At 53.7% G+C, this 13,455-nt stretch overlaps 1 protein-coding gene across 1 annotated transcript in view; it reads right to left on the reverse strand.

Moving 5' to 3' along the window:
- The window catches only part of stom (stomatin), a 53,861-nt gene that overhangs the window by 3,304 nt on the left and 37,102 nt on the right, over positions 1-13,455 (reverse strand). The window contains exon 6 of the mRNA XM_043720306.1: positions 6,168-6,302. Coding sequence (XP_043576241.1) covers positions 6,168-6,302 — 135 coding nt within the window. The remainder of the gene's footprint in view (positions 1-6,167; positions 6,303-13,455) is intronic.

A 13,455-nucleotide genomic window follows, 5' to 3' on the forward strand; every position in this document is an offset into this window, starting at 1 on the left:
GAGGGGAGATAATGATCATGGGGACGGCCAATGAACAATAAACTTCAAGATGAAGTTGCATCTCTTTGGGAAAGGATGGGGTCGGGTTGGTGCAGATACAGAATGACTGAAGAAGTGACAATGGTGAACAGGGCCTCAGGATATAAAACCTAACACTGACTTCATTGCCAGTGGATAGAACTGAAATGTAGAGATGTGGCGTTAAACATCGATAAGACCATACAGAGTATCATGAATGGCTTTCATTTGGCCTTCATTTTATCCTAAAAGTGTATGGAGACATTGAAACGGTACAGAATGACACACTAAAGAATTGACAGGGTATACATGACACAAGATTGAACAGTCTGCCCCATGTCTTTATTCTAAAGGGAAGTATGGAGGGCTGCAGGTTTCTCCAGGAGTTGGACATGGCAGGACTGATTGAGTATACAACCCTGAGACTGGAGTCATGTGTTGTGGGCAATGGTGACCCCTATTCCTCCTATAGTCCAATTCTCCAGGGCCTATCTCAAATCACTGGGCAAGGCCTGGCCATGGTGACTTCAGGAGTTATACCAGATCCAGGGACTGGAACAGAGCGGTTACCCACAACGCAGGATGATCCCATCACACACCCACAGGGGAAGTTGGCACATACCACGCAGCAGAGCTGCCAGCAGTATAAGCACAGACGATGCCCAGCATGGCAGACACAGTGAGGTGCAAGGTGAGGCAGGTGGGATGGGAGCCTCCTCCTCCTCCCTCCTGCCCGTGGAGAGGCTGCTGAAGGTGGCTGGAACCTGAATGGGGTGGCAGCGAAGGGAGGGGATGAATGGAAAACAGACACAGCCCCAGCACTAGCCCATATGCCTCTGGACTTCCTGAGTTGCACAGTGAAGGGGGAGGGCATGGTGATGGAGCAATGGCAAGGAGGCACAACTGAGGACAGGTCATTCATATGCCTGACACCAAAGAGGTTTTTGTTAACACGAGGCTGGGCCCAGCATTTATTGCCCGTTTCTAGCTGCCCTTGAGAAGGTGGTGGCGAGCTGCCTTCTTGAACCACTGCAGTCCACCTGCTGTAGGTTGACCAGCAATGCCCTTAGAGAGGGAATTCCAGGAGTTTGACCCAGCGAGAGTGAAGAAACGGCAATATATTTCCAAGTCAGGATGGTGAGTGGCTGGGTGGGGAACTTGCAGGAGGTGGTGTCCCCATGTACTTGCTGCCCATGTCTTTCTGGACAGAAGTGGCCGTGAGTTTGCAAGGTGCTCTCTAAGGATCTTTGGCGAATTTCTGCACTGAATTTGATATGATCTTAGCTGTGGCTCAGTTAGTACTAACTTAGTTGCAGCTTCACATCCCACTAATAAATCAGTTATCAGTCCAGCAGATGGACAGTGTGCTGTCCTATCTCAATATTACACCACCTGAAGCAAATGCTCTACTCAGATGCACAGGAGACTCAAGAGGCTAGTGGAAGCACTTTGTGGAGGTTTCTTGCTCCTGTTGAGTCCCTGGCCTGTCATCGACCAAAATGCAGTTGGTTCATTTGAGAAGCCACCAAATACAATGAAAAGCTTCATAAGGATCATCCTAACATTGAAACACTGGAGAAAATATGCAGCCCTCTAAATGACATTTAGAGGAAAGTTTGATAAATGTGTGAGAGAGGTATGCTGTCTGTCTGCATACAATAGCTCCAATGGTAAAAACATAACACTGGATTAAGATGTATCAAAGATACAAGAAAGTGCAGGAAATACACTTGTCACCCCATTCCCCCGTTACATCAAATGCCTCAGACGCTGAAAGTTCTGACACATCAAAACCAAACACTGCAACATTTCCTCCATTTATAGGGTTTAAAAATTCCTGGTTCTCCATTCTGGAGTCAAAATGCTCCTCACGTGATTGACAGACACATTTTTTCTCCTAGTTACCAAAAAAAAATCCTCACATTTCTATCATGTTATTCACCACCGTAATATCTCTCAGTGCTGTCAGTTACGTACTTGTAAAGCTCAGGCACAGTTTTACTGGAGAAAACACAGCACCCATTTATGCAAAGCAGACTCCCACAATCAGCAGTGTGCTAACCTGCATTGCAATGTTGACTGATGTATAATTATTGTCCAAGACTCTAGGGTAACTTCCCTCAGCTTCAAAACAGTGCCATAGGATGGTTTACATCTACTTGAGTAGATTGAGGGGACAGGGGGTTCTGGGTTTAATGGCAACTCCAACAGTGTTGCACTCCATCCACACTGCTTGGAGGGTCACGTTAGTTTTGTGCACACACACCTCTGGACTGGAACTTGAACTCACAACCTTTGTACTTTGTCATGAAATGCTCCTGTAGGACCTATGGTTCATACGCATTCCAGATTCAGAGTGTGTGAAATCTCCTTGGCAGTCATGCCTTTGCTCACTTCCCCACCTCCTTCTCCTACCACTTTCAGCATCCAAAACATTTTTGGAATTAAAAATAATTGAGATGTTCTAAAATTCCTTTAATGGGATGTGGGTGTCACTGGCTAGACCAGTGTTTATTATCCATCCCCAGTTCTCCGGGGGCAGTAGAGAGTCTACCACATTGCTGTTGTTCTGGAATCACACATACCAGGTAAGGATGGCAGTTTGAAAATGTGTTGCTGGAAAAGCGCAGCAGGTCAGGCAGCATCCAAGGAGCAGGAGAATCGACGTTTCGGGCATGAGCCCTTCTTCAGGGTTCCTGAAGAAGGGCTCATGCCCGAAATGTCGATTCTCCTGCTCCTTGGATGCTGCCTGACCTGCTGCGCTTTTCCAGCAACACATTTTCAGCTCTGATCTCCAGCATTTGCAGTCCTCACTTTCTCCTCAAGGATGGCAGTTTCCTTCCCTAAAGGAGATGAGTGAATCGGATGAGTTTTAAAACAATAAATTGACAGTGGTTACCTTGCCACCGTTCAGCCAGATGTTTACTGAATTTAAATTTCACTGCCTGCTCCAGCAGGATTTGAACCTGTGAACCCTTAGGTCTGGATTAGTAATCCAGTGATTTTACAACTACTCCGGTTTGAGACATGACATATGCCAAGTGAAGCAGCTACAGGTGCCTCAGGACCATTTGTTCTCCAAGTGCTTTACCAGCTGAGGTTTTCTCATGTCGTATCTGGGTCAGCTGCAGATTCACATCGATACAGATCGACTGCTGTGATTGGGCAACCACTCATTACCGGATGGTGCAGCAGCATGTGATTTCACTGGATCTTTGTCTTTTCTCATCTAGTACTTTTGGTGTTTTATTTAGACTGCAAGTTGGTGTTTGTGGCTATCTATTTATATCCTGCAAGACACTAGAGCAAGTACAGACATCTTCACTAATCGTAAACACCACATCTAAAGGCACATGCCTCCCTAGTTCAGAGACAGCTTATTAACTGGGTTTAATTTGCTGTCTTTACGTCAAAGCCCCAATTAATTGCACTTCAGGAGTTAAAATATAATCTATCAAATGCATAAGTGGAAACCAGAAACTCAAATTTTTCATGTCTGTGATATCAAACCTAGAAAAGATTACAAGTGAAGGGTTCACACAATAGTTCTTGTTATTTGTAGTATACACAAACATAAGTAGCAGGAGCAGGAGTAGTCCATTTGGCCCATTCAATATGATCATGGCTGATCATCCAACTCAGTCCCCTGTTCCCACCTTCTCCGCATTCTCTTCGATCCCTTTAGTTTCAAGAGTTTCTAGGAGATACCCTCCTCATTCTTCTAAACCCCAGGTTATAATCAACCCCAGGTTGAACGCAGGGGGACGTGATTAAGAAGTTTACATACGATGCCATGTGGTTGATAAGGTGGAAGGAAGTTACAGACTTGGCTGGGCGATGCACTGGATTGGTGGACAGAAAAAATAGCAAATTGAAAACAATCTGGACAAGTGGTTTTCCATAATTTGTTCCTGGGTTATGGACAACATTTACTGCTCATCCCTAATTGCCCAGCGGGCAGTTAAGAGTTAGCCACAGTGCTGTGGGTCTGAAGTCACCCGTAGGCCAGACCAAGTGATGACAGAGGATTTCCTTCCCTAAAGGATTGCTAGTGAACTCGATGGTTATTTAAGGGCAATCAGCATTGGTCACATGTTTTCATTGGACCAGCTTTCCAGATCTGTTGCGGTGAGATTTGAATCCCAATCCCCATTAGGTTGGGGTTCCGGATAGCTAGGCCAGTGACACTACCACTTTGTCACTGCCCACACCCCTCCGGCCACCTCGTGAAACAGTGTGTCTGGGCGTCAAAGTAAGGTAAGGGAACGCACAACAAATAACAGGATTGAGAATGGAAGTGGAATAGAGGGAGCTTGATGTGCATGTTTACAGATCCACAAAGGGGAACAGGTCAAAGCAACTATGGGATACGCCCCTTTATAAGCCAGGGCCTACAGTATACAGCCTGCAGGCCATGCCAGATATGTACAAGACACTAGTTCGACCATCCCAGTTACAGTATTATGCCCAGTCCTCATCAGTGCAGGACAGGAAGGAAACCATCACAGAGCGGGTACAAGACGTTGATGAGGATGTTGCCAGAAGAGGAGAATTCAACTGAAGGAGGAAAGAATGGAAAGGCTGGGGTTCTTTCCTTTGGCAATAAAAGCAGAGGGGAGATTTACATCCGGTTACAACTTGATGAGGGGCATAAAAGGGTGGAAAGACTGAACCAATTTCTACTGGCAAAGTGTCAATAACCACAGAGCAGAGATTTAAAGGTGTATCGGGGAATTGAGGAGTAATTGTTTTTCCACGCAGAGGGAGGGAGAATGAGGGAATCACTCCTTGAAAAGGGCAGTTGATGCAGTAACCCCTACTGCATTTACTGTCCCCTTGGATGTGCCTGTTATGTGCCGTGATCTACAAGACCAAGAGTTGGATACTTGCATTAGATACAACAGGCTATTTTTCACCAAGGACACCATCATGGGACAAATTGGTGCTTTCTGTATTTTAGATTAGATTAGATTAGATTCCCTACAGTGTAGAAACAGGCCCTTCGGCCCAACAAGTCCACACAGACCCTCTGAAGAGTAACCCACCCAGGCCCATTTTCCTCTGACTAATGCACCTAACACTATGGGCAATTTAGCATGGCCAATTCACCTGATCTGCACATCTTTGGACTGTGGGAGGAAACCGCAGAACCCGGAGGAAACCGCAGAACCTGGAGGAAACCCACGCAGACACGGGGAGAATGTGCAAACTCCACACAGACAGTCGCCCGAGGCTGGAATTGAATCCAGGTCCCTGGCCCTGAGAGGCAGCAGTGCTAACCACTTATCGTAATCTTTTTCCATCAAACCAATATTTAATTATTTACCATTGCTTTTTCTATTCTGCACGTAATCTATTGTGAAACAACTCCTTTGAGCAAATAATTTATAATACAAACGTTTAGAATTTTGAGACTGGATCCTTGTTAAGGTCCACTTTGGTGATGAACTACTGTAGAGTGTTTAGTTCTGCCAAGCCAGCACAACGTTTTGTGCAAAACATCGACAGTTCCAGGATCTATTAGCCCTGAACAAAGTTACACCAGTGACTGACTAAGATCTCATCCAACTCCAAAGGCAGCAAGAGAAGGCAAGCATTTTAACAAATCAAAACATCAGCATTGACTCCACACCACTAATGATATGGGACAACAACAGATCAGCTAATATAGACTGGAGATAGCCCAAGTCAATACAGATATATGATAGTCCTATCAAGTAACCTTGGTGTTAAAGCATCACCGTCAAAATAGATTTGCTGATCGCATGCAGACAACTGGACATCCAAATACAGTATGTGTTATGCAGCAGCATTTATAGCAAGAGAAAGGTTTACTGCAACAATCCATGATGCAACTAATTACATCTCAGCATTTAGGTGGAAAGGTTGGGTCAGTTCTGGTTCGACGCTGGTCAGTGTCAGCGCCCATGGACAATCCAACCTTTACTTCACCTATTTGTATTAGTGGGAGAAATAAGATGGGAAATTGGTTTCGAAGCTACGCTAGTTTGGAAAGGGTGTTTGATGAAAGTGGACGTGACCTCACCAAATGAAGAGGGCTCATTTAAAACAAAAGGAGCCAAGTTAAAAATTAAAATAAAAACCCGCGGTATTTTGCCACTTTGGTCCATTTGCTCTCGTACACTTACCTTGGCTCTGGCCTCCCTCGATGCTTCAGCCTCAGCTGCCATGGCTCTCTGCAGTTGGACTGGCAGCTTCACATCTTTGATCTCCACACGCTCAACCTTAATGCCCCATTCATCCGTTGCAACATCAAGTGTCGTCTGAGAAAATTAGTTACAAGGGAAAGTGAGTCTCCTGATACATAAGGACCAAACCTTCACTCACCCCATTGCTCCCCTTCAAAAAAAAAAAGATGCAGGTTTCCAAAAATATCACCACGTTCTTCCTGATTAGGCACATCAAGGGAGAAGAAAAAAGTATAAAATAAATCAACTTGAGTGAAGTATAAATTACACATGAAGGCGGTGTGTGAAAGAATCACCCATGCATTGTCTGGAAACACATTTGATATGATGGGGATATAAAGGAAGACAGCAGGAAAAAGCAAGATCTCCTCATCTAAAGGTTACTGTTGGAGTGTAGTTCCTTTACCTAAACACAGGCCAAAGAATCCTGAGCATTGGTCAGTCTTCCCTAATGCCAATTGCTGGCTGTATTATTTACAAGTTTTGAAGGAAAGAAAAACAAATGCTAATAGACTCACAGAAGTGAATGAAAGCCAACAAAAATAAAGGGAGGATAAATGAAGCTGTGAATAAAAGAAAAGTGATGAGGCAATGGAAAATACACCAGCTTCTTTGGAGAATGCAACTGATCTATCACGAAGATTCTGAAGGCTGCTTGCACAATACAAATGGCAGGCCCAACCTCAAAATACTCTATTCGTAACCAATAAAGTCCTACAAGTTCAATGATCAGAGTCAAACTATATGACAAAACTTCTGAATAAAAGTCTTCCACTGCAGGAAGTACCTATGTCGCTGCCAGCTGGAAGGTGAAATCACATGGTTGTATTCTTACAGGAGCAGTGTTTCAGCTTTACAGCAAATTTGTTAATGGCATGGATGAAGGGTCTTCCACTGCAGGAAGTACCGATGTAGCTGCCAGCTGGAAGGTGAAATCACATGGTTGTATTCTTACAGGAGCAGTGTTTCAGCTTTACAGCAAATTTGTTAAGAGCGCGAGAACGAGAGCGCGAGAACGAGAGCGCGAGAACGAGAGCGCGAGAACGAGAGCGCGAGAACGAGAGCGCGAGAACGAGAGCGCGAGAACGAGAGCGCGAGAACGAGAGCGCGAGAACGAGAGCGCGAGAACGAGAGCGCGAGAACGAGAGCGCGAGAACGAGAGCGCGAGAACGAGAGCGCGAGAACGAGAGCGCGAGAACGAGAGCGCGAGAACGAGAGCGCGAGAACGAGAGCGCGAGAACGAGAGCGCGAGAACGAGAGCGCGAGAACGAGAGCGCGAGAACGAGAGCGCGAGAACGAGAGCGCGAGAACGAGAGCGCGAGAACGAGAGCGCGAGAACGAGAGCGCGAGAACGAGAGCGCGAGAACGAGAGCGCGAGAACGAGAGCGCGAGAACGAGAGCGCGAGAACGAGAGCGCGAGAACGAGAGCGCGAGAACGAGAGCGCGAGAACGAGAGCGCGAGAACGAGAGCGCGAGAACGAGAGCGCGAGAACGAGAGCGCGAGAACGAGAGCGCGAGAACGAGAGCGCGAGAACGAGAGCGCGAGAACGAGAGCGCGAGAACGAGAGCGCGAGAACGAGAGCGCGAGAACGAGAGCGCGAGAACGAGAGCGCGAGAACGAGAGCGCGAGAACGAGAGCGCGAGAACGAGAGCGCGAGAACGAGAGCGCGAGAACGAGAGCGCGAGAACGAGAGCGCGAGAACGAGAGCGCGAGAACGAGAGCGCGAGAACGAGAGCGCGAGAACGAGAGCGCGAGAACGAGAGCGCGAGAACGAGAGCGCGAGAACGAGAGCGCGAGAACGAGAGCGCGAGAACGAGAGCGCGAGAACGAGAGCGCGAGAACGAGAGCGCGAGAACGAGAGCGCGAGAACGAGAGCGCGAGAACGAGAGCGCGAGAACGAGAGCGCGAGAACGAGAGCGCGAGAACGAGAGCGCGAGAACGAGAGCGCGAGAACGAGAGCGCGAGAACGAGAGCGCGAGAACGAGAGCGCGAGAACGAGAGCGCGAGAACGAGAGCGCGAGAACGAGAGCGCGAGAACGAGAGCGCGAGAACGAGAGCGCGAGAACGAGAGCGCGAGAACGAGAGCGCGAGAACGAGAGCGCGAGAACGAGAGCGCGAGAACGAGAGCGCGAGAACGAGAGCGCGAGAACGAGAGCGCGAGAACGAGAGCGCGAGAACGAGAGCGCGAGAACGAGAGCGCGAGAACGAGAGCGCGAGAACGAGAGCGCGAGAACGAGAGCGCGAGAACGAGAGCGCGAGAACGAGAGCGCGAGAACGAGAGCGCGAGAACGAGAGCGCGAGAACGAGAGCGCGAGAACGAGAGCGCGAGAACGAGAGCGCGAGAACGAGAGCGCGAGAACGAGAGCGCGAGAACGAGAGCGCGAGAACGAGAGCGCGAGAACGAGAGCGCGAGAACGAGAGCGCGAGAACGAGAGCGCGAGAACGAGAGCGCGAGAACGAGAGCGCGAGAACGAGAGCGCGAGAACGAGAGCGCGAGAACGAGAGCGCGAGAACGAGAGCGCGAGAACGAGAGCGCGAGAACGAGAGCGCGAGAACGAGAGCGCGAGAACGAGAGCGCGAGAACGAGAGCGCGAGAACGAGAGCGCGAGAACGAGAGCGCGAGAACGAGAGCGCGAGAACGAGAGCGCGAGAACGAGAGCGCGAGAACGAGAGCGCGAGAACGAGAGCGCGAGAACGAGAGCGCGAGAACGAGAGCGCGAGAACGAGAGCGCGAGAACGAGAGCGCGAGAACGAGAGCGCGAGAACGAGAGCGCGAGAACGAGAGCGCGAGAACGAGAGCGCGAGAACGAGAGCGCGAGAACGAGAGCGCGAGAACGAGAGCGCGAGAACGAGAGCGCGAGAACGAGAGCGCGAGAACGAGAGCGCGAGAACGAGAGCGCGAGAACGAGAGCGCGAGAACGAGAGCGCGAGAACGAGAGCGCGAGAACGAGAGCGCGAGAACGAGAGCGCGAGAACGAGAGCGCGAGAACGAGAGCGCGAGAACGAGAGCGCGAGAACGAGAGCGCGAGAACGAGAGCGCGAGAACGAGAGCGCGAGAACGAGAGCGCGAGAACGAGAGCGCGAGAACGAGAGCGCGAGAACGAGAGCGCGAGAACGAGAGCGCGAGAACGAGAGCGCGAGAACGAGAGCGCGAGAACGAGAGCGCGAGAACGAGAGCGCGAGAACGAGAGCGCGAGAACGAGAGCGCGAGAACGAGAGCGCGAGAACGAGAGCGCGAGAACGAGAGCGCGAGAACGAGAGCGCGAGAACGAGAGCGCGAGAACGAGAGCGCGAGAACGAGAGCGCGAGAACGAGAGCGCGAGAACGAGAGCGCGAGAACGAGAGCGCGAGAACGAGAGCGCGAGAACGAGAGCGCGAGAACGAGAGCGCGAGAACGAGAGCGCGAGAACGAGAGCGCGAGAACGAGAGCGCGAGAACGAGAGCGCGAGAACGAGAGCGCGAGAACGAGAGCGCGAGAACGAGAGCGCGAGAACGAGAGCGCGAGAACGAGAGCGCGAGAACGAGAGCGCGAGAACGAGAGCGCGAGAACGAGAGCGCGAGAACGAGAGCGCGAGAACGAGAGCGCGAGAACGAGAGCGCGAGAACGAGAGCGCGAGAACGAGAGCGCGAGAACGAGAGCGCGAGAACGAGAGCGCGAGAACGAGAGCGCGAGAACGAGAGCGCGAGAACGAGAGCGCGAGAACGAGAGCGCGAGAACGAGAGCGCGAGAACGAGAGCGCGAGAACGAGAGCGCGAGAACGAGAGCGCGAGAACGAGAGCGCGAGAACGAGAGCGCGAGAACGAGAGCGCGAGAACGAGAGCGCGAGAACGAGAGCGCGAGAACGAGAGCGCGAGAACGAGAGCGCGAGAACGAGAGCGCGAGAACGAGAGCGCGAGAACGAGAGCGCGAGAACGAGAGCGCGAGAACGAGAGCGCGAGAACGAGAGCGCGAGAACGAGAGCGCGAGAACGAGAGCGCGAGAACGAGAGCGCGAGAACGAGAGCGCGAGAACGAGAGCGCGAGAACGAGAGCGCGAGAACGAGAGCGCGAGAACGAGAGCGCGAGAACGAGAGCGCGAGAACGAGAGCGCGAGAACGAGAGCGCGAGAACGAGAGCGCGAGAACGAGAGCGCGAGAACGAGAGCGCGAGAACGAGAGCGCGAGAACGAGAGCGCGAGAACGAGAGCGCGAGAACGAGAGCGCGAGAACGAGAGCGCGAGAACGAGAGCGCGAGAACGAGAGCGCGAGAACGAGAGCGCGAGAACGAGAGCGCGAGAACGAGAGCGCGAGAACGAGAGCGCGAGAACGAGAGCGCGAGAACGAGAGCGCGAGAACGAGAGCGCGAGAACGAGAGCGCGAGAACGAGAGCGCGAGAACGAGAGCGCGAGAACGAGAGCGCGAGAACGAGAGCGCGAGAACGAGAGCGCGAGAACGAGAGCGCGAGAACGAGAGCGCGAGAACGAGAGCGCGAGAACGAGAGCGCGAGAACGAGAGCGCGAGAACGAGAGCGCGAGAACGAGAGCGCGAGAACGAGAGCGCGAGAACGAGAGCGCGAGAACGAGAGCGCGAGAACGAGAGCGCGAGAACGAGAGCGCGAGAACGAGAGCGCGAGAACGAGAGCGCGAGAACGAGAGCGCGAGAACGAGAGCGCGAGAACGAGAGCGCGAGAACGAGAGCGCGAGAACGAGAGCGCGAGAACGAGAGCGCGAGAACGAGAGCGCGAGAACGAGAGCGCGAGAACGAGAGCGCGAGAACGAGAGCGCGAGAACGAGAGCGCGAGAACGAGAGCGCGAGAACGAGAGCGCGAGAACGAGAGCGCGAGAACGAGAGCGCGAGAACGAGAGCGCGAGAACGAGAGCGCGAGAACGAGAGCGCGAGAACGAGAGCGCGAGAACGAGAGCGCGAGAACGAGAGCGCGAGAACGAGAGCGCGAGAACGAGAGCGCGAGAACGAGAGCGCGAGAACGAGAGCGCGAGAACGAGAGCGCGAGAACGAGAGCGCGAGAACGAGAGCGCGAGAACGAGAGCGCGAGAACGAGAGCGCGAGAACGAGAGCGCGAGAACGAGAGCGCGAGAACGAGAGCGCGAGAACGAGAGCGCGAGAACGAGAGCGCGAGAACGAGAGCGCGAGAACGAGAGCGCGAGAACGAGAGCGCGAGAACGAGAGCGCGAGAACGAGAGCGCGAGAACGAGAGCGCGAGAACGAGAGCGCGAGAACGAGAGCGCGAGAACGAGAGCGCGAGAACGAGAGCGCGAGAACGAGAGCGCGAGAACGAGAGCGCGAGAACGAGAGCGCGAGAACGAGAGCGCGAGAACGAGAGCGCGAGAACGAGAGCGCGAGAACGAGAGCGCGAGAACGAGAGCGCGAGAACGAGAGCGCGAGAACGAGAGCGCGAGAACGAGAGCGCGAGAACGAGAGCGCGAGAACGAGAGCGCGAGAACGAGAGCGCGAGAACGAGAGCGCGAGAACGAGAGCGCGAGAACGAGAGCGCGAGAACGAGAGCGCGAGAACGAGAGCGCGAGAACGAGAGCGCGAGAACGAGAGCGCGAGAACGAGAGCGCGAGAACGAGAGCGCGAGAACGAGAGCGCGAGAACGAGAGCGCGAGAACGAGAGCGCGAGAACGAGAGCGCGAGAACGAGAGCGCGAGAACGAGAGCGCGAGAACGAGAGCGCGAGAACGAGAGCGCGAGAACGAGAGCGCGAGAACGAGAGCGCGAGAACGAGAGCGCGAGAACGAGAGCGCGAGAACGAGAGCGCGAGAACGAGAGCGCGAGAACGAGAGCGCGAGAACGAGAGCGCGAGAACGAGAGCGCGAGAACGAGAGCGCGAGAACGAGAGCGCGAGAACGAGAGCGCGAGAACGAGAGCGCGAGAACGAGAGCGCGAGAACGAGAGCGCGAGAACGAGAGCGCGAGAACGAGAGCGCGAGAACGAGAGCGCGAGAACGAGAGCGCGAGAACGAGAGCGCGAGAACGAGAGCGCGAGAACGAGAGCGCGAGAACGAGAGCGCGAGAACGAGAGCGCGAGAACGAGAGCGCGAGAACGAGAGCGCGAGAACGAGAGCGCGAGAACGAGAGCGCGAGAACGAGAGCGCGAGAACGAGAGCGCGAGAACGAGAGCGCGAGAACGAGAGCGCGAGAACGAGAGCGCGAGAACGAGAGCGCGAGAACGAGAGCGCGAGAACGAGAGCGCGAGAACGAGAGCGCGAGAACGAGAGCGCGAGAACGAGAGCGCGAGAACGAGAGCGCGAGAACGAGAGCGCGAGAACGAGAGCGCGAGAACGAGAGCGCGAGAACGAGAGCGCGAGAACGAGAGCGCGAGAACGAGAGCGCGAGAACGAGAGCGCGAGAACGAGAGCGCGAGAACGAGAGCGCGAGAACGAGAGCGCGAGAACGAGAGCGCGAGAACGAGAGCGCGAGAACGAGAGCGCGAGAACGAGAGCGCGAGAACGAGAGCGCGAGAACGAGAGCGCGAGAACGAGAGCGCGAGAACGAGAGCGCGAGAACGAGAGCGCGAGAACGAGAGCGCGAGAACGAGAGCGCGAGAACGAGAGCGCGAGAACGAGAGCGCGAGAACGAGAGCGCGAGAACGAGAGCGCGAGAACGAGAGCGCGAGAACGAGAGCGCGAGAACGAGAGCGCGAGAACGAGAGCGCGAGAACGAGAGCGCGAGAACGAGAGCGCGAGAACGAGAGCGCGAGAACGAGAGCGCGAGAACGAGAGCGCGAGAACGAGAGCGCGAGAACGAGAGCGCGAGAACGAGAGCGCGAGAACGAGAGCGCGAGAACGAGAGCGCGAGAACGAGAGCGCGAGAACGAGAGCGCGAGAACGAGAGCGCGAGAACGAGAGCGCGAGAACGAGAGCGCGAGAACGAGAGCGCGAGAACGAGAGCGCGAGAACGAGAGCGCGAGAACGAGAGCGCGAGAACGAGAGCGCGAGAACGAGAGCGCGAGAACGAGAGCGCGAGAACGAGAGCGCGAGAACGAGAGCGCGAGAACGAGAGCGCGAGAACGAGAGCGCGAGAACGAGAGCGCGAGAACGAGAGCGCGAGAACGAGAGCGCGAGAACGAGAGCGCGAGAACGAGAGCGCGAGAACGAGAGCGCGAGAACGAGAGCGCGAGAACGAGAGCGCGAGAACGAGAGCGCGAGAACGAGAGCGCGAGAACGAGAGAGAGAGCGAGCGAGAACGAGAGAGAGAGCGAGCACGAGAGAGAGCGAGAACGAGAGAACG

The sequence above is a fragment of the Chiloscyllium plagiosum genome, chromosome 30, assembly GCF_004010195.1.
Source record: "Chiloscyllium plagiosum isolate BGI_BamShark_2017 chromosome 30, ASM401019v2, whole genome shotgun sequence".
Lineage (NCBI taxonomy): Eukaryota > Metazoa > Chordata > Chondrichthyes > Orectolobiformes > Hemiscylliidae > Chiloscyllium > Chiloscyllium plagiosum.